The 22,330-nt window shown below is 32.3% G+C and overlaps 1 protein-coding gene across 2 annotated transcripts in view; it reads right to left on the bottom strand.

Annotated features, from left to right (window-relative positions):
- NCAM2 (neural cell adhesion molecule 2) overlaps window positions 1–22,330 on the bottom strand; it is a 557,648-nt gene that overhangs the window by 19,466 nt on the left and 515,852 nt on the right. For both annotated transcript variants that reach the window (XM_024239542.3, XM_063720864.1), the window contains exon 16: window positions 14,508–14,712. In XM_024239542.3, coding sequence (XP_024095310.1) covers window positions 14,508–14,712 — 205 coding nt within the window. The remainder of the gene's footprint in view (window positions 1–14,507; window positions 14,713–22,330) is intronic.

The following is a 22,330-nucleotide window of genomic DNA, read 5'->3' as shown; positions in this document are numbered from 1 at the left end:
CATTGTTTCCATTATTTTCAATAATCTTATGAATAAGAATAAGAAAAGTAAAAGTTTTTAATTTATCTTCACTTAGTCTTTCTCTGATGCACTTCCTTTCTTTAAACATGTATTAGGGAAAGGACAACCTCTTCAATAAACCGTGCTGGGCAAACTAGATAGATATCCATATGCAGAAGCATAAAAGCAGACCCTTATCTCTCACCATACACAAAAATCAAATCAAAATTGATTAAAGACTAAAGTCTAAGATCTGAACCCGTGAAACTACTAGAAGAAAAAGTTGGGGAAATTCTTCAGGACATTGGTCTGGGCAAAGATTTCTTGAGTAAGACCTCAAGAGCACAGGCAACCAAACAACAAATGGACAGATGGGATCACATCAAGCTTAAAAGGATCTGAACAGCAATGGAAACAATCAGTAAAGTGAAGAGACAACTTACAGAATAGGAAAAAACATTTGCAAACTATTCAATTAACAAGGAATTAATAACCAGGAAATATTAAGGAACTCAATTCAGTAGCAAAACAACAACAAGAAATAACAACAACAACAAAACATAAACAAGTCCAATTTAAAAATGATCAAATGATTTGGAGATCTGAGTTTCTAGTTTAAAGCATTTTTCTGCTCCGAAGAACTTGTTCAGGGCCAGGCACAGCGGCTCATGCCTGAAATCCCAGCACTTGGGGAGGCCGAGGTGGGTGGAGGTCAGGAGTTTGAGACCAGCCTGGCCAACACGGCGAAACCCCGCCTCTACTAAAAGTACAAAAATTAGCCAGGCATGGTGGCACATGCCTGTCATCCCAGCTACTCAGGAGTCTGAGGCAGGAGAATTGCTTGAATCTCGGAAGGGAAAGGTGAAAGTGGGCCGAGATCATGCCACTGCACTCCAGACCAGGCAACAGAGTAAAACTCTGTCTCAAAAAAAAAAAAAAGAAAAGAAAAGAAAAAGAAAAAAAGAACTTGTTCAAACATTTCTTGCAAGTCAGGTCTATTGGCAAAAAATGCCCTCTATTTTTGTTTGTCTGAGAAAGGACATTCTTTCTGCTGCACATGTGAAGGATAATTTCACATTCCACAGAGGCAGAATTCTACACTAGTGGGGTTTTCTCTCTCTCGACACTAAAAATACTTCACTCTCTTCTTGTTTTTATGGCTTCTGCAGAAAAATCAGATGTAAAACTTATTTTTCTCCATCAGTAAGGGCGTTTTTACCTCTGGCTCTCTTGCTCCTTTCAGTATTCTATATAGATAAGGAATATATATGTATAAATATATTATTCATTCATATATAATCATATTTATATATAAATATGGTATTCACATATATTCATATTCATAAATATAGTAGTCATATATATTCATATTCATATATAGTATTCATTCATATGTATTCATATTCATATATAAATATAGTATTCATATTCTTATTCATGTATATGGATATTCATATATAAAATATATAAATATACTATTCATTCACATATATGAATATGAATGATATATTTATATTTATATATGGATATATACACATTAATTTTCTGCAGTTTGAATATGATGTATATATGTGGGCATTTTTTTTTTACATGTTTGAGTTTACACATTTGAATTTCCTGGATCTATGGTATGGTGCCTGACATTAATCTGGTGAAATTCTGTCATTATTGTTTCAAATACTTCTGTTTATTTGTCCCTATCTTCATTTTTTAATATGACCAATATGCATATATTGTAACTTTTGTATTTACTCCGTGGTTCTTGGATATTATGTTCTGGTTCTTTTGTTAGTTTAATTGTTTGTTTGAGTCTTTTTTTTTTCTTATTTCCTCTTTGCCTTTCCATTTTGGCAGTTTCTGCTGAGATACCTTCAAGCTCAGAGATTCTTTCTTCAGCTGTTTCTATTCTAATAAGCCTATCGAAGACATTCCTCTTTTCTAGAATCTTCATCTCTGTGCTTGCAGACATTGCACATCTGTTATTGCTTATTGTCTACCTTACCCGTTAGAGTTCTTAGCATGTTAATCATCGATATTTTAAATTCCTAGTCTGATAATTCCAACATCGCCATCATATCTAAATCTGGTTCTAATGCTGCCTCTCTCTTCAAACTGTGTTTTTTGCTGTTTAGTACTCCTTGTAATTTTTTCCCTGACAGCTAGACATAACATACTGAGTAGGGGTAAATGTAATCAATAGGCCTTTAGTAATATGGAGGTAATGTGTGGGGCAGAAGAAGAGACTATCATCCCATGATTAGGTCTCAGTCCTTTAGTGAGTCCGTGATTCTGGCTGTAAACTTCACAAGCATTTCTCAGATCCTCCCACAGCCTTGGTGGGGCAGAATGACTAGAGTGGGCTGGAGCTGGGGATTTCCAGGGGGAAACCTAGAGCCGGGTGGTGTTGGCTATTTCCATTCAACGGGTCAGCTGGGCTCTGTTAAAAACCCCATGTTAGGCTCTGGTTAAACAGTTTCTCCTGAGAGTAGACTTTGTTAAGAACAGAATGCTCTGATATATTTTAATGTAGTTACTTCCCACTTCTATTTCCAGAAACATAAAGAGATATTTCTCCAATATGCATTGTAACAACTTGGTTAAGCTCCTGAAGGTAAAATTCTCAGAAGCATAGGACCTCCTATGACTAAGTTGTCCTGGAGTTTTCAACTCACAAGTTTGTCCACATCGAGCCTCTACCAATTCATCAATAACATTTTACATTTTTTTCCTATTCCTGAACTGGTTCTCACCGACGTTTCTGCTTACAGGTTTCTGCTCTGATAAGTTGTGATTTTCTGCATCTGCCTCTCTGCCTCTTCAATTTTCAGGATGGTAGTTTGCAGTAACACCACATTTTTCTTATGAATCTAAGAAGAATTTTTGATTTCAGTTTGTTTAGCTTTTGGTTTGTTAGGAGAGAGTGGCAACTTTTAATCTCTTTGCATGCTGGGCTGAAAACCGGGAGTATTGTTTTGGTTTGTTTTGTTTGTCAGTGTTATTCAGAAAATACAATTGATATTCCATACATATTTCTTCAGCTTTTGTATCAAATCCTACTTTCTTTTATAACAAAGCCTTTTACACAGTCCATTCCCTCTGCCTGAAGAACCATTTTCCACACACCCCACCAGATACACACTTCAGCTAGTTAATTCCTACTCTTCCTTATGCTTTAGTTCTTTCACAACTTGCTTACATAAATATGAGTAGGTAAATTATTTATTTTACATAACATTCATAAAAATTATTAATTTATTTATCATTTGATTTTTTTAAATTAAAATGTGGTTCCTGCCAGAATAAATGTTTCCTGACAGAAAGGAATGAGTCTGCTTTTTCACAAGTTGTATTCACAGAAGCTGAGTTGTCTCTTGTTGTATAGATGTTTAATAAATATTTTTAGTATTAATGCTTAGTAAATTATGCTTGAGTAAATAACAATAAAAAGATAATTTGGTGAAAAAGTATTATTAGTCATTTTGATAAGAAAAACTCTGAGAATGCAAGATATATAGTAATTTAACTTGATAAGAACCAAATTAAAATAGAACTTTACACTAATACTATCCTCTATGACACTGATCTTAATTTTTTTTTTCTCTGCCGTGAGATGCTCTTAAAACAAAAATGCTCTGGTGTAATTAATGTGGTTTTAATAAATCATCATAGTCATAAGTTTTGAAAACATGTAAGAGCTAGTCTCAGAATGCTTGGGATCATGTTTAGAAACTAGTATAAATCCGAACAGTCAAATCAGTTATACCCTATTCCTCATTAAGATTTTATATCTTTTTCAAACTTGAACACTACATTTTCGAAAAGAGCTGAAAGCTGTTTTCCCAAGGCAGAAGAAATTTATATAAAAATTGTGAGATCAATAATAAGCGTGGAATTAACCACATATTTTCATTTTCCCAATTCCTTAAGGTTAATTAAACTCAGCAGGATTTAAAAACAGAGGTGTTGGTGGACAAATTAACAAATAGCAGGGTTATATAAAAATAAACAGCACAACTGCATACACCTGGTTGTTTGTACAACCAAACAAAATCATGTAGGTACATTTTGATTTCTCTCTTTCCCTAACCCAAATGTAAAATCAATCAGGTGACTGACACTACCTCAACTATATCTGAAATATACTCACTCTTATATAAGTGTAATACCACTGCCTTGGGCCAAAAAAACCCCAACTTTTTTCATCTGGATTACTTCAAGCTCCTCTTACCTGGTCTCCCTGATTTTAAATCATTCCCCTAAACCTATCATGCCCAATAACCCATTCCTCACACAATAGCAAAAGTCATCTTCTTAAAACTCTTCTAGTAGTCTTCTATTTCAAATAAAATTCAGACCCTTTTCTTTGACCCAAGAAGATGGAATAATACTTTGGCCCCTAGATAATTTCCCAATCTGATATTTATACCAGTTTCTCTTTCTCTGACTCTCACCACTAAGCTTCATTCGTCCTTGAACATAGCAAGCTTATTCCCATGTTAGAAACTTTACATTAATTGTTTTACACCTGCCTAGAATGTTCTGTCCCTTGATTGTTATATTACCGGCTCCTTATTACCCACCCTTAAGCTTAATGTCACCCCCCTGAGAGGTATTTATGACAAAGTATCAAATAACAGCTTAACATCCTGCCTTTCATTTGTTTAGTGCTTATTACTACTGGACATTTCATTTTTAGTTAACATTTATTAACTGCCATCTTCCACAATAACTTGAACACCATGTGAACAAAATTATTGTTTTCTTTGCTTACTAATTCGTTCCCAAGTTCTATAAAAGTGCTTATAACCTGGCATTTATTCCATAAATATTTGCTCAGTGGATGGGCAAAAGAGAAGACTTATAAAATTTAATACATATCTCTATCTATACCTTTATATATAATAACATAATATATAGTACATGTAATGATGTTATTATGTATAATATTTATTCTATGTGTTTTTATCGTGTACCTCTATTTAAATAAAACAACTAAAACTAAGTTTTGTGATCTGTTTGTTTAGTTAGGAAGACAATATAAAAGTACAGAAAATTATTAGGAGGCATAAAAGGTAATGATGAAGAAAGCAGCAAATATTGGAAATGAATTGATTCCACTGTATTTACCATGTCTCTTATTTGTATCTCATTTAGTGTGCAGTAGAGGCTAATTTATGTTAGTTCTTTAGTTTATTCCATGTCCAATAAATATGCAGTTTGCATTTGTTTGAGAACAATTGAATCTAATTTTTGAACTGAAATATATTATCTAATTACCATCTCATGAAGTAAAAATATCCCTTACAGAATATACATAACAAATGGTCATAGACAAACAATCTAGTAAAATTGAAATAGGCTTGGTGATGTTAAAAAAATGTAGCTATGAAGAATTGATTCTCCTGTATTTCTAACCCTGCTGCATAATTATTATTAAATGCCAGGCATTATAAGGGTAATTTTACATATATTGCATGCATTTCTTTACTTATGTCACACAACATGTGGAGCAGAACTGTACATTCTCATTTTATGAATAAAGAAACTAATGTTCACAGAAGTCAGAATGACTTGTCCAAGTGTACTGAGATTCAAGCTCATTTATTTTTCCACTGGTTCTTGGAATCTTTTCACAGCTACTTAAAAATAGGCTGAAAATGGTACTCTCTGACAAGGTGATAAACTCTTATTTTATTTTATTTTGATTTTTCTTGAGATGGAGTCTTGCTCTGTAGCCCAGGCTGGAGTCCAGTGGTGCCATCTTGGTTCCCCAGGTTCAAGCGATTCTCCTGTCTCAGCCTCTCGAGTAGCTGGGATTACAGGCACGTACCACCACGCCAAGCTAATTTTTGTATTTTTAGTAAAGATAGGGTTTAGCTATGTTGGCCAGGCTGGTCTTGAACTCCTGACCTCAGGTGATCCACCCACCTCGGCCTCCCAAAGTGCTGGGATTACAGGGGTGAGCCACCACCCCCGGCCGTATTAAAGTTTTAAGTCACTACTTACTGAGGGAAAACTGATGAGACTTTTGAGTTAGGTTTTGAAAACAATACAACACAAGAAGAACACATAGCTTTCTATCCCTCTAGTTCCTTGCATACTATCTACAGAATAGAAGGAAGAAACTAGTGTCTTCTTATATGTGACAGAAAAAGACCATTTGGTACAATGTTAATGTTAATATGAACAAATGCCAATAATCAAGAAGCTTATAATTTATTCAGAATGGCTTATTTAAAACAACGCTAAGAAATAAATACAAAAATATGTAATAAATGATATAAGAATATGACAAATGGAATGAAACAGGAGTACACAGATAAAACAGGATTTTAGCCAAGTTGATGAAATAGAAAATCTTTATTGAGCTAGAGGCATCTGAAGTGGAATTGAAGTGGAACTGGAAATATACTGATTCCATTGACAGAGATGAGGACCACAGAAACAGAAAATAATTTGGGAGTAATCATTCTAAGTTAGATTTCAGACATTTTCAATTACTGCCATTTTGTTTAGAAATAGACACACACAGGCATCCTGATGCCCAAGAGAATGATAAGGACCAGACACAGACATTTATTTGGTATTCATACATGTAGAGGTGATATTTGGAGTTATGGGATAAACTATACATAAAGAAAGAGAACTGAGGAGGAAACACAGAGAAAAAAGATGATACAGAGTCTTGGAAGGGGATGGTACAATGTCGGTAAGGGAACATGTAAACAATATCACATTCTCCAAGATGGTTTGAGAATTTGAAAACTAAAGTAAGACATGAGATTTGATCAACATAAAATCTCTCGACTGAAAAGAGCAGCTTTAGTGAAGCATAAGCCAAAAATAGAAGAGATTAAGCAATGAGGGAGGAAGTTGAAAGTGGAAAAAAATACAGATGGTAGACTTCTAGATTTTCTCAATAGAAAGAGACAGATTTGAAAAAAGAGAAGAGAAAAAACACTCGTGTACAAAATAAAATGTGATATTACAGGAACATTTAAACGTTAAGTTTCCTGAATTTTAGGCACATAGAAATTCAGAAGAATTTTAATATTTAAAAAGTGGATTAAAAGCCTTTGTTTTTCAATTTTGAAAAACAAATCTCAGTTGGCATATGGGGTTTCATTTTAAGAAAAGTAATGATTACTTCTGCCTTAGAATTGAAAAAAAACTTTTATAATTAGATTATTCAAATATATTATTTCCCAAACTAATAATTATTTGCCAAACGAATTTTTAGTTTATATTTTAAATAAAATATATTATTTGCCAAACTAATTTTTATCTCAATGGTCTCTCCATTTGTTAGCACTGATGTTATGAAATGCCTGTGCAAGGATTTTTATTCTTATTTCTCAGAGACTGTAGACCTTACTCTTCTCTTCTGAGTAATACAAGCTTTTCTGTAAGAAGCCAGACACAAAAGAGTACAAACTGTAGATGTGGTTCTTTGGGGAGTAATTGCAAGGGTAGGATGCCTTTTGTTCCTTTTGTTTTCTAAAACTTGTGTTTTTGTCATTTCTACTTCCATTCTATACATGGACATACAGTATGCTTCTGGCGCCCTCAAAATCCTGAGATCTTATCAACTGTAGAGTTATTTATTGAACAATTCATAATTGGAGTGAAATAATTTTAGATTTGTAAAGAAAGTTTAAAATTACATGGCCCATGGTCTCATTTTTATAGGCAAGGAATACAAAAACTCTAAAATTGATGTCTTCTTCAGTTATAAATGATAAAATTTAATAAGAAGATTTCAAACACCTAAACTCAACAGTTAATTCTAGCTAAGTGTGGTCATTATGCAGAACTTTACACGGGTTTAAGCTGTCATTGTTTATAGTGTCTTATCAGTATTAGTTCATGGTCATACCCAGGGTGAGTGTCCATAATACATTGGATTTGAATTATGGTATTACAGGTAGTAAATTAAATTTTCCACTGAATTAATTCTATCGAAATTACTTTATTCGATGAAATGAGAATTGGGAAAAGTCAGCATTTTTTCAAACTTAAAAAGTACATTAGAGATAATATCTTGTTAGGAAAGCAATTTGCTTTGGTTCTAGCAAAAAATAAAAATAATTCTGTTTAAAATTTAGAGACCATCTTGATGATTTCACTATGTTTCATGAGTATACATATTTTAAGACAAATGGTTATAGGTAGAAATATTTTTTTAAAAATTTATTGTTTAGTTATAACGCATTCTAATGAATAACTCTTTACTGAAGTAAGGGAATTGGTCCTAAGTTTACTGCACTCATTTTCTCATAAGTCAAGTGGTGTCATGACCCCCATGAATAGCCCTCTTTGGATTCGTGCAGAACACCATCTGCTTAAACATATGCAGCAACCTAAAAGGACTGTACATGAAAGAATAAGGTACTTTAAAAATTTCACTTCATAAGTAAATCTAGATTATTTAAAAAGCTCACACAGGTTATTATTGGCTTGTTGCTTAAAATAGCTTATCTTGCAAAGATATTGATTCTCTTTCAATGGATCTGCAAAATTAATGCACTCCCAATACAAATTGCAGCATTTTTAAAATTTGGAATTGCAAGTTGATTTAAATGGATATGTGAGTCAAGACTAGCAAAACAATCTTGAAGAACGACAAACTTGGAGGACTTATTCTATCAGTTAGAAAACAACTATGGCAAAGATTTAGTGGTTAATAAAGCCTGGTGTTGGTGAAAGGATAGAGAAAATGAAAAGTGGAATAGAATAAGAAGAACAGAAACAGACCTATTCGAATTCTGTCACCTGAGATGTCACAACCATGGCACTGCTATTAGTGAGAAAAGAATGACATTTTCAATTACTACAATTACTAGTGCTCTTTTCTAAAGATAATTTAAAAAATACTAACTGAAAAGTGTGTGGAGTCCTAACTCAGGTATATTGTATGTCTAAAGGTAAAATGTGAAATGATAAAGATTTAGTGGAAAATATAGAGGGCCTTAGTGACCTCAGGATAGGCAAATATTTTAAAAATAAGACAAGAGACAAATTAAAATATTAAACTACATGAAGATCAGGCACTTCTGTTCACCAGAGAAAACATTTGTTTTTTGTTTGTTTTTTGAGACAAAGTTTTGCTCTTGTTGCCCAGCCAGGAGTGCAATGGCTCACTGCAACCAACCTCCACTTCCCGGGTTCCAGTGATTCTCCTGCCTCAGCCTCCTGAGTAGCTGGGATTACAGGCACCCACCACCATGCCTAGCCAATGTTTGTATTTTTAGTAGAGACGGGGTTTCGCCATGTTGTCCAGGCTGGTCTCGAACTCTTGACCTTAGGTGATCCACCCGCCTCAGCCTCCCCAGAGACAACATTTTGCCAGTTAAAAAAAATAAGAAAAGAGGTTATATGTAAAATTATATTTCATATGTAAATATTTTATTATATATAATTTTCATTATACCATATATAGGTTTATGTATACTTATAATAAATTGTATATATATAATTTATATGTATATCCCAGGTTATATATGTAGAGCATGTTGTATGAAAGAATACACCTACATAACAGTAAGGAAAAGAAAGACAACCTAATAGAAAATGACTAAAATGCTTGAATAAGGACTATAAAAATAGACGAATAAGGTCATTATAAAATGATAAAGGAATTGATTAATCAAGGGAATATAACAATTATGAATATGTATGCACCCAACATTGGAAAACCCTGATATACAGTGCAAATAGTATTTAACCTAGAGAGAAAGATCCTAATAAAATCATAGCTGGGAACCTCAAAACCCATCTTTCAGCATTGGACAAGACATCCAGGTGGAAAATCAACAGAGAAACTTAAGTCCTAAAATATGCTATAGACCAAATGGACATAATAAACATTTAAAGAACATTTCATCCACCTTTTTAAGAATACACTTTCTTCTCCTCAACACACAAAACATTCTCAAGAATAGATCATATGTTAGGCCACAAAACAATTCTTGAAAAATTCCAAAAAATTGAAATCATATCAAGCGTATTTTCTGACAACAGAAAACAATAAACTAAAAGTCAATAAAAAGAGGAACTTTGGAAACTATAGAAACATATGGAAATTAAAAAAATATGCTCCTGAATGACCATTAAGTCAATGAAATTAAGAAGGAAAATTAAAATTTTTTGAAACAAATGATAATGGAAACACAACATCCAAAACCTATGGGATACTGCAAAAGTAGTACTAAGTGGCACATTACAGCAATAAACACCTACACTGAAATTGCAGAAAAACTTTAACTAAACAACCTTACAATGCATCTTAAAGAACTGGAAGAGCCAAAGCTAACCCAACCCAAAATTAGTAGAAGAAAATAAATAATACAGCTAGTATCATACTGAACCAGGAAAAATGGAAAGCCTTTCCTCTAAGATCTGGAACAAGACAAGGATGGATGTCTACTTTCACCACTGATATTAACGTACTACCAGACATCCTAGTCAGGGCAATTAAGAAAGATAAAGAAATAAAACGCATCCAAAGTGGAAAGGAAGGAGTCAAATAATCCTTCTTATGATGATAGATCTTATATTTAGAAAATGCTAAAAACTCCACCAAAAAAACTATTAGAACTAACAAACACATTCAGTAATGTTTCAGGATACAAAATCAACATACAATAATCAGCAACATTTCCACATGTCAACAGGAAACAATTTGAAAAAGAAACCAATAAAGTAATCCCATTTATAAAAGCTCAAATAAATTGAAATACCTAGGAATTAACTTAAGCAAATAAGTAAAACATCTCTACAATGAAAATGATAAAACATTGATGAAAACTTGAAGATGACACAAAAATTAAAAGGCATTTTATGTTGGTGGATTAAAAGAATAAATATTGTTAAAATGTCCATACTACTCAGAGAAATCTACGGATTCAATGCAATTCTTATCAAAATACCAATGACTTTCTTCGCAGAAATAGAAAAAAAAAATCGTAAAATGTATATGGAAACACAAAAGACCCACAAGAGCCAAAACCATCCTGACTCAAAAGAACAAAAGTGAAGGAATGATATTACCTAACTTCAAATTATACTACAAAGGTATAATAAACAAAAAAGCATGTTACTGGCATAAAAACAGACACACAGACCAAGTGAAATGGAGTAGAGAACCCAGACATAAACTGATGCACTTACAGTAGAGTTATTTTTAACACAGCTGCCAAGAACATACATTGGAGATAGGAAGTCTCATCAATAAATGGTACTGGGAAATCTGGACATCCATATGTAGATGACGAATGTAGACCCCTATCTCTTGCCATATACAAAGAACAAATCAAAACAGAATAATGACTTAAATCGAAGACCAAATCTATGAAAGTACTAGAGTAAACATGGGGGAAACACCTCAGATCATTGATCTGGGCATAAATTTCTTGAGTAATACCTCTCAAGCATAAACAAAGCAAACATGGACAAATGGGATCACACCAAGCTGAAAAAATTCTGAACACTAAAGGAAACAATTAACAAAGTGAAGCGACAACCCACAGAATAGGAGGAGATGTTTATAAAGTACCCATCTGACAAGGAATTAATAACCAGTACATACGAGCATCTCAAACAACTCAACAGGAAACAAAACAAAACAAATAATCCAATTAAAAATGAGCAAGTGATCTGAATAGACATTTATCTCAAAAGACAACATACAAGTAGACAGCAAGTATACAAAAAATGCTCAGCATCATCAGAGAAATGCAAATCAAAACTGTAATAAGATATCATCTCATCCCAGTTAAAATGGCTTGTATCCAAAAGACAGGCAATGATGGATCCAGATGAAGATGTGAAGAAATGAAAACCATTATACACTTGTGGATTAGTGGGAACATAAATTAATACAGTCACTATGGAGGACAGCATGAAGGTTCCTGAAAAAACTAAAAGCAGAAACTACCATATGATCCAGTGATTCCTCTGCTTGGTATATATTGAAAATTTAAAAAAAATCAAGAGATATTTGCACTCCCATGTTTATTGCAGCAATATTCAGAAGAGCTAAGATCTGGAATTGACCTAAGTGTCCATCCATGGATGAATGGATGAAAATTTGGTACATACACAGTGGAAAATCATTTGTGGAAATATTGATTGAACTGGAGAAAATTACGTTAAGTGAAATAAGTCAGTTGCAGAAAGAAAAATATTGTGTGTTTTCATTCATATGTGGGAGGTACAACAACAACAACTTAAACTCATGGAGAAAGAGAAAAGAATAATTGTTACCAGAGGCTAGCAAAGGTAACAAGGAAGGGGGAATGGGGGATTAAGCAGGAACAGTTAATGGGTATAAAAATACAGTTAGACAGAATGAATAGGATTCAGTATTCGGTATCACAATAGATTGACAATAGCCAAAAATAATCTATCAGATATTTACAAATAACTAAAGGAGTAGAATTGGAATGTGTTCCTAGCACAAAGAATTGATACAGGTTTGAAGTGATGGATACCACAATTATTCTGATTTGATCATTACATATTGTATGCCTGTGTCAAAATATCCCATATGCAACAGTATAAACTCATTTATGTAAAGTGCAAAACAGGAAAAACTAGTCTATGGTGCTATGAAGTCAGGATATTGCTTAGCACGAGACTGAATAGGGACAGGAAAGGAGACGTAAATAATAAAGTTCTTTTTCTTGATTTGAGGGTTAAAAATGGGCATGCTCAGCTTGTCAATATTTATTAAACTGTACATTGATAATAGCTAAGCCTTTTAGAATATTCTATTTCCATGAGAGTAAAAATGTTAAAACAATTAGCAAAAATATAGAAATATGTAAAGCAATGATATATATTTTGGCATATATTTTAAAAGCAAAAACTTTAAAGTAAAAACTTTTCAAATAAAAGAATTATCCTTAAAATTTAAGGTGTAAATGATACAATTTAACAAAATTATATGATAAAGCCAAGACAAATGAGTCTATAAAACAGTATGAGACCTTCCATGCTTCAATATATGCACAGAAAAAGAATATAAATTATTCAACAATAAAAAAGAATCAGTCCTTGAAATACAAAACATGAATGGTCCTAATACAACATTTTTGAAGATGTCAGTTACAGAAGGGTAGACATTGCAGGAATCCATTTATATGAAGTTCCAAAGTAAGCAAAAACTATCTGTGGTGAAAGATCAGGAATAGCAATGGCCTGGGTGAGGGAGGTTAATGTGGGTGGACTGGATAAGGAAATGAGAGAACTTCCAGAATGTGGTGGTAAGGTTCTGAACTGTGATACGGTTTTGCATTACACATGTAAAAACATTTGTCAAACTCTTCAACTGAAACATTTGGTGCATTTTATTCTGTGGCTTTACTTACATAAATGTAAACACATTTTAGACTCTATGTAATGATATGAAAGTTGAATTATGTGGGGGTTATGTGATGATTTTTTGAAATTCAAGAAAATGTAAGGAATTGAAGTATGAATAAACATATGACAAAATAGCACAAAACGTTAAATGTGGAACCCACCTGGTTGTTTGCTTTAAAGTCTTTCAACACTTTTGTATGTGTCAGAAAAGTATGCGTAGAAAGGACTTAAGGTTAAAAATAATAATAAAGGGAATGTCCTGAACTCTTAAGACTGTTTATTTTTTGATTGCTGTGTTTAATGCACACATGTATATGTATACAAACCCACACATAACACACAAACGTGTGCATATGTTTGTGTATGATTTCCTTTGCTTGGTGAATTTTTTGCATTGATCATACTCTACTTTTGAAATTAGATCCATATCTATGTAAAGACAAACACAATAAAACAAAATGGAAATATTAAAACATCAAAATTTCCCTTTTACAGGACAAAATAATTTTCTAAAAAATCGATCTACATATTTTCTTGAAAATTATTTTCTGCTTAACTAAATAGAACTACACAGAGAGCTGCAAATTCTAACAAGTAATCAACTTTTGATCAAATTTTAGAATAGTATATTCAGAATCTGTAATATTGTATTTTATAGCACATATAATATTTTCTATACAAAAAAACATGAAGCCTGTTGTAGTCACGCCTTACGTTTGTAGAAGTTGCCACAATTTTGTTGTTTTTAACTTAGTTCAACTGAGTTTTTAGCTCAGATTATTGTTGAAGCCTTTCTTTTATTTAATGTAAACAAAACCGGTGGAATAAATCAAAATGGAATACATTTGCACAACTATCCATCCATCTATATGTTTATCATCTATAAATCATGGTAGTGATTCTTGTCAGTGAAGATCCCATTGTGAGGTTTAATTTTGAATAAACTGCTGTCAAAGTCACTTTGTTCTAGGTTATATTCCAGGATACATAGTTTTAAGGTCAGAGAGCAGGCAGTGCATTGTCCAATGTTGCAAAATCAAACTCCTTACCCTACTTCGAAAAAACAAAGCCCTCAAGTAAAGCACTCGAGCTTGACTGGGGCGCTTGTTTAATATGACATGATGTAGAAGCCTGATACTCACAGGTAAGCAGCTTTTCCTTCTTCGAGTTCTTTACTTTTGCCACTGGAGCCACTTTTCTTTCCACACATTCTCCTAGTGATGCACATCAGCAACCCACATTGCCGAATAAAGAAGCAGCTGACGTCTGTTACCACAAGAATTAGCAGCAGTGCAGCAACTCCCAGGCCAATGACTGCTCCAAGCCCAAGACCGTTAAACAGCGTGTCTTAAAAAGTAAAAAAAAAAAAAAAAAAAAAAAAGGAAAATCTCTTAATTAGAAAATATTAGATGATTATTTTAAAAATTAATCTTATCCAATAATTCAATTTAAGAGACAGAATAAAGTCATAGTAACTGGCAGAATTCAATTTCATGATTGTTGACACCTATTCCCTGGTTTCAAACAATATTTTAAGCAATTGATATGTTAATTATGTGACTATCTTTTTCAAACTTCTTTTTTTTTTAATTAACAAAGAAAAAGTGTCTAAATAACTCTTCTTTTAAATATACCTCTTGAATCCCTGTGGGGAAGATAATGAATATTATCATATCCCTAAATGTACTTTATCAGAAAATGACACCCATTAATAGATCATCACAATGTTAAAAGAAAATTACAGTCAAAACTTCTGTGAAAAGTGTTAAATAGATCTTCTATATGAGATTATGTTAGTTTTAAAACTTAAACTTGCAAACGGATGGTTCTGAGCGCTTTGCTTTAACAGAGAATGTATTTAAATATACCTTTTTATGAATATTTTAGGAATTATCATTTTGCATGAAATGGATCACCTGTATTTCTCCAGTTAATATTTTAACAAATACATTAGATTAAAGGCAACATTTTATAGCTATGGTATTTATGACCTTCTGTTAGTTTCTATCATGAGAAGGTAGGAGAAGATGGAAACCACTTTTCTTTGGCATATGATGGCAGGAAATCCCAAAAGACACAAAGAAAGTAACCATGAAAGAGGTGAACGGGAAGAAGATGAAGTATTCTGATAGATAAAATTGAAATGGCGAGTGGAGCAAGTAGTAATGAAGATGAATCACGTGTTATGTGTTTGTAGTAGAATCTGAGGGTAGACTCCACAGCTATAACAACATGGATTAGAAAATAATGACAACGAAAAGACATAGACTGGTGATAATGTATTATCTAGAAGAATAAGGAAGAAATATAATTTGATAGGCATTCAAAATGATTCTTAACACATGTTAAGAATTAGCTTGCATAACAGTTTAGTCTTTTTTTTTTTTTTTGAGATGGAGTCTTGCTCTGTCGCCAGGCTGGAGTGCAGTGGTGCGATCTCGGCTCACTGTAACCTCCACCTCCCGGGTTCAAGCAATTCTCATGCCTCAGCCTCCCGAGTAGCTGGGACTACAGGCGCCACTGCACCTGGGTAATTTTTTTGTATTTTTAGTAGAAACGGGGTTTCACCGTGTTAGCCAAGATGGTCTCGATCTCCTGACCTCGTGATCCGCCCGCCTTGGCCTCCCAAAGTGTTGGGATTACAGGCGTGAGCCACCGTGCCTGGCCCGGTTTAGTCTTTTTAATGACAAAATGCATTTATTACTCAGCATAATAACTGCATGTTCAAATATGTAAGTGATGTGAAACACAAGTGACAGATACAGGTATGGATGTAAATTTGAATTGTGAGAAAACCACTCCTGAAAAAAATATGTATATAAAACCTGTATATGTTTTATATATGTATAAAAAGTTTTCCTATGTGATATTTTTAAACTTAGGTTTAACATTTTAATAATAACCTGAAGAAATAGTGATCCAGAGAAATCAGAACAACTGCTAACGTACAAAAGCAAGCACTAGCAGGTCGACTTTGAGTATGTCAGACTTGTCTGAATACTAGTTCTGTAGGATGACTGAGTGTCATGTCTACATTATTTTAGTTTTTTTTCAAAAAATAGGTTTAAGTTATTTTTACTTCTTATAATTCTAAAAGCAAACAGCTCAGTTTTGAAAAAAAAATCATTCAATTTGTGATTTTGCCTGGCACTTCATCCCAGCAATTTTGTGGTTCACATTTGCAAATATACTTCTACAATGTCATCATGATATGGCAAATGAGAATTACTTAGTCACTGAATTAACAAATTTAGAATGCTCATGTCCAAGCAAGTATAATTTTTATTGAAATTATTTTGTTTTTCATGAAGAAAAACTAGTAATAAACACAAGGTAGTGTGAAAAAAATAATGAATTCATGTCAATTTCAATACCTTCCTATACCAAATTTTAACATGCTACTTAGATGGTGATAGTTTAGTAAAATTGCTTAGCTAGTATCCGGGAAATTTTCTGGTTTTGACAGAACTATTATCTTTGCACATGAAACCACTTGAGGAATAACTAGAGAAAGAATCGTATTTTTCCAGCCATGGGGATTTAATATTTTTTTAGTTTGCTAAATCTCAATAAACAAGTGTAATATGAGATTCCAAAGATTAGTTATCAGTTTTTCAAAGGTATATCTCTATGCATGATTTAGAAAAGAACTATTGCCTCATGCTACAAAAATAATATATCAAGCAAGCTAGGATTTCTGTTTGCAGTTAAAAAAATCATGGTATATATTTTCTTCCATTATCCATTTCCAAATATAAATGACTCACTTCTGAATCTATCATTACAATACAGTGAAGTCAACTTACCTATGAAACATATTGGATTATATGAAAATACAATATTTTCTTCAATTTTAAATGTATTCATTTTAGATATGTTGCACATTACTCAACAACTAAAACTCAGGAAAAAAATTGGAAAAAAAATATATAATTGTGGTTTAGCCCTGGTGTATACATTCACATGATGATCCTATTGGTTTGAAGGGATCACTCTTCTGCTACTTCGTTTAGGTTCTTCTCACATGCAGACAGTTCTAGGCAATAAATCCTATAAATCAATGACAATATATCTGACTTATTATACACATTCCCATTTACCTTTCCTAAGTATGAAGATTCTTGCTTTGTTCTTAAAAACACTGCATCAGGACTAAGAAACGCCTGGTTTCATCACTTACCATCATTAGCTTTTGGGGTAAGCCATCTAATATCTCTCAGACTGAAGTGCCTCTTTATTAAAATGGAGACAGTTATAATAAAAATAACAACCAAAAATAGGTCACAAGTTTGTTGAGAACATTGTGTGAATGCGGTAATGTACTTAACCTCCAGCACTTATTGCCCAGTACAAAGTAAATATTTAGCAAGTACTGCTTATAATTATTATTTTAATATTATAAAATTGATATTTAATATTATAAAAATATTTCAGTTAAAAATTATCTAATGTTAAACATTAAACTATTCTGTAAGCACATCTTTTCAGCAGTAATCTAAAGTGGAAGACTATCTCTTATTAAGTAATGATTATTCTCTTGAGGCTAAAGTAATTTTTTTTTTAATAATTCAGGTTTGGCTAGTTAGCTTTTAAATGACAAGTATTTCATTCCGTGACCTTTTTAGCATTAAACTAGTAAAATGATGTGCTTCATTTTTATCTTTAGAAAAGCTTTCAGAAAAATTTTATGTAAAACATCTTCATTTTTTGGCTTAAACAAAACAAATTTATTTCCTAACAGTTATGGTGGTTTAGAGTTTGAGGTTAAGGTACCAGCATGATTGGATTCTGGTGAGGGCTCTTTCCTGGCTTTGTAGGCAGCTTCCTTCTCACTGTGTGATCACTTGTGGGATAGAGACTCAGAGAGAGCTCTCTTTTCCTTTTCTTATAAAACCATTGATCCCATCAGATTAAGATCCTACTCTTTTTTAACCATAACTACCTCCTAGGACCCCTATTTTATTATGGTGAAGAGTTGCTAAAATATTAATAGCTAGTACTTTTTTCTATATATAGAAAATTAACTTTACAAACTTATTACAATTGTAGGATGCTTGAAGTTATTTTTATGAAAAAATAAGTATCTTTTTGTCATTGCAGAGGATAGAAGTGAACTTCAAACAGGTTTATGTTAAAAATAGAATAAGATCAAGTATTTAATAGCACAACAGGGTGACTATAGTCAATAATAATTATACATTTAAAAATAACTAAAAGAGTATAACTGGATTATTTGTAACACAAAAGATAAATGCTTGAAGTGATGGATACACCATTTACCCTGATGTGATTATTACACATTGTATGCCTGTATCAAAAGTTGTCATGTACCCCACAAATATACAAATGTACTATTCTCTGAAAAAAAATTAAAATTAAAAAATAGGTTTATAAGTTTTGCCTTTTGAAAGTTATGTTATATATATGTATATATATATTACATATATATATATTAAATGTCACCTTGAGGATGCATTTAAATGCTTATACTTTCTCATATCTCATGAGGTTAGGCTGTTACAACTATAAAAGTTAAGTATTTTAATTATTTTCTGTCACCAATTTACTCTGGCATAAAAAGTCCACTATTTGTACTCTGGATGTTTCACAAATAAAACCATAAGCACATATGAAATAACATCATTAAGATTCGGGAACTACTAATGATGTATTTTCACAATAACATCCAGAACATTCATTTTTATTAGTTAATCGTGGTTTTATTATTTAGGAAATCAAACCTGAGCATAAGTAATAATTTAAATAATTGTAAATCCATTTTTTATTTTTTAAGATCATCAGAATACTTACACTTATGACTTATGGTGTAATTTTTATGGTAACTTTATAAGGTAGGAAAACAATATTATCTGTTCTAATTTACATAAAAGAAAACTGAGATCCAGAGAGGTCATTGGCCTAAGTCACATACTAAACCCTAAAATTAGAACTGTACACATGAATCATTAATTAACTCCAGGTTGTATATTTTTATACTTGTGTTAGAGTCAACATTTTATCTTGGATATTCACCAACAAGTAATGAAAAGATATGGATAAAATACAGTACAGCAATACAGCAAATACATTAAAATATGTATTATTCTTATAGAAAAATGTCAATATCCGTATACCTTTAATATCAGTGGAGGTACAACTAACAACTATTTAAATGAAATATATCAATGTAAATTATTTATCTAACTTACATTCCTGCTTGAAGCTTCCTTTTTAATTATCATTTTGTATTGCTGTTATGAAAAATGGGCTTCATATCATAACTGAATAAGAATAAATAATTTAGAATACAAAAAGTTAAAAATATATTTGGTTTATATTTTACTATTAAAAGCAACTGTGAGAATCAGTTTCCCTCTGAGCTGCATTTTCTCTAACCCCATGAAATTTGGAAATTGACTTACTAAATCTGTTTCCCCATATCTTCGTGTAATTGCATTCAAATTTTCAGCCAAACATAAAATCAAAGTATTAAAATATGAGAATCCAAGCTTCATTCAAATGTCTTATATACAGTAGCCCCTCCTTATCCAGTTTTGCATTCTGCAGTTTCAGTTATCTATAGTCAACTGTGGTCCAAAAATATCAAATGGAAAATTTAAGTATACAATTCATAAATTTTGAGCTTGAGGCCATTCTGAGTAGTGCAATGAAATATCTTGCTATTCCTCTCTGTCGTGACAGGGACACAAGTCATCCCTTTATCCAGCGTGTCTATGTTATCTACACTACCCACCTCTTAGTTACTTAGGAGCTGTTTCAGCCCTCCATTGTCACAGTCTCAAAGCGTTCATGTTCAATAACCCTTATTTTACTTAATAATGGCCCTTATACACAAGATTAGCGATGCTGGCAAATTGTTGTAATTGTTCTATTTTAATAACAGATATTATTGTTAGCTTACTGAGCCTAACTTATAAATTAAAGTTTATCATAGGTATGTACGTAGAGGAAAATCTGTATATGTAGGGTTAAGTATGATCAAAGGTTTCAGGCATCCACTGAGAGTTTTGGAATGTATCTCTGGCTAAAGCAGGGACTATTGTATGTGTCTTTTCATGTTTCTGTTGTATAAACTAAATCCCAACTGAAATATTAAAATATTTGTCCATGAAATGTATTATATTTGATAATACTAGCTTTTCAAAAACCACTGCACTATTAGATTCATAAAACTAGCCATGCTTTTTGACTCCTTATATAGTTCAATGTTTTATTTAACTTTTTTCTATGTGCATGTATCATCTTCTCCAGGTAGATTGAAAATTAATTTCAGGACGTGGAAAGCTGCAATAAAGACATGGAGAAAAAAGTCAGAGTCCTAAGATGGTGATTGATTGCTGTTTCCAGAATACTGGTAGCTATTTTCGTAAGAGATATTGTTGGATGCAGTAGGCAAGTAGGTTAAGCATATGAAAAGAAAAGAGAAGACATTAAATAACTCTGATTGGTGTCGATGATATTACTACGTATGATATATTTCCACATTGGTGATAAGTCTACATGACTCTTAATTATATGTTCTTACTTCGTCCTTCCTAGTATAATATACTCCCTAACATGAAATGATATATGGAAAATTTTGGCATAAGTCTATAGCAAATACATACATGTATATGAGGAAAAACTAAAGAAGATTAAAAAATCCCCTGCAACTTGAAATTCTATCTGGTGATATCTAATCATGGGGGATGTTTTAGTTTGCTTTGTAGATTGAGGTCAATAGACATGAATTCAACAATACTTTTGTGGAATCTTGTGAAGCGAAATTAAGTTCAGAATATTTTAAAACATACTTTTCAAAATTACCTCAAATTTGAATCATTTAAATAGTGCAGAGTTAATCCTACAACGAAATAAATTTGATACGTGGATAGAAAATTGAGAGAATTAATAACTGTTCTTTAGAGTTTCAAAAAATATTTTTAGAAATTATCCATTGTAAAACATACCCCAAAAGTATCTTCTTTGAGAGGCATGAGTACAGTCCAAAGTTTCACTAACTTCTATTCAAAATGGTTTGAGAAATACTTAATATAAAGTGTCAAAATATTGAAAACATTAAATTTACTTAATATAGTCAAGCAAAATAACTAGGCAAAATTTTTCTCGCAAAATAGGCAGTAGAAATGTTTCCCCCAGGGGACATAGTCTTTTTAAAAATTTGGAAGGTATCTAATTACTCTCATTTACCAAATTCTAGGAAATTTATTATCAGTGTTGGACTTCATAGGGATACTTCTTAAAATATTGCTGATTTGGATTTGAATGGCTTTGTAAATTACTGAAGTAAAACTACCACGATTGTAATTTTTAATATTTGAATTTGGTATACTGAAACTTAAAGGGCAATTTCTCAAAAATTACAAGAACACAGTCAATTAGTTTTGTTTTGATTGCATTTCTGGTGTGGAGAAAGGTGGAGCAGGCATCTTTCTGCAGCAGGGCTCCATCTAGGTCAGAATTGTCAGCTACTTAAGAAGTAAAACATCTGGATAATCTAAAGACTTCTGCAGCTACATAGCAAAAAAAAGAAGGAACATTAATCCATGTATGCTTCACAAACATTGATTGACTGCCTAATAAAATAGTGTAGAACCAGAAGGGTTGCCTAAAATGTACTAAAATAGAATTAATAAAATTAACATAACTCTTCAGAAATATTATACTTCAAGTCCATATTTACTTAGGAAGCATTATAAATTCCCTTATATAATTTCATCCATTGGATCACAAAAGACACGACAAAGGAGCTAACGGATATGATATTTATATTAACAAGGGCATACTGGTAATAGTAAGAAATGTTGTTAACATTATGGCAAAAATTTTGCATTATGGAAGACACATTCTGAGATAATACATAGTTTTAAAGAAAAATGCATTGCACTAATTTAAAAACCAATTAACATTTCTGAGGTTTATACAACGCTTCTTGTTGTGTTAT

Source organism: Pongo abelii, chromosome 22 (genome assembly GCF_028885655.2).
Source record: "Pongo abelii isolate AG06213 chromosome 22, NHGRI_mPonAbe1-v2.0_pri, whole genome shotgun sequence".
NCBI lineage: Eukaryota > Metazoa > Chordata > Mammalia > Primates > Hominidae > Pongo > Pongo abelii.
The sequence above is the reverse complement of the archived record's forward strand: the minus strand, read 5'-3'. Positions and strand labels throughout refer to the sequence as shown.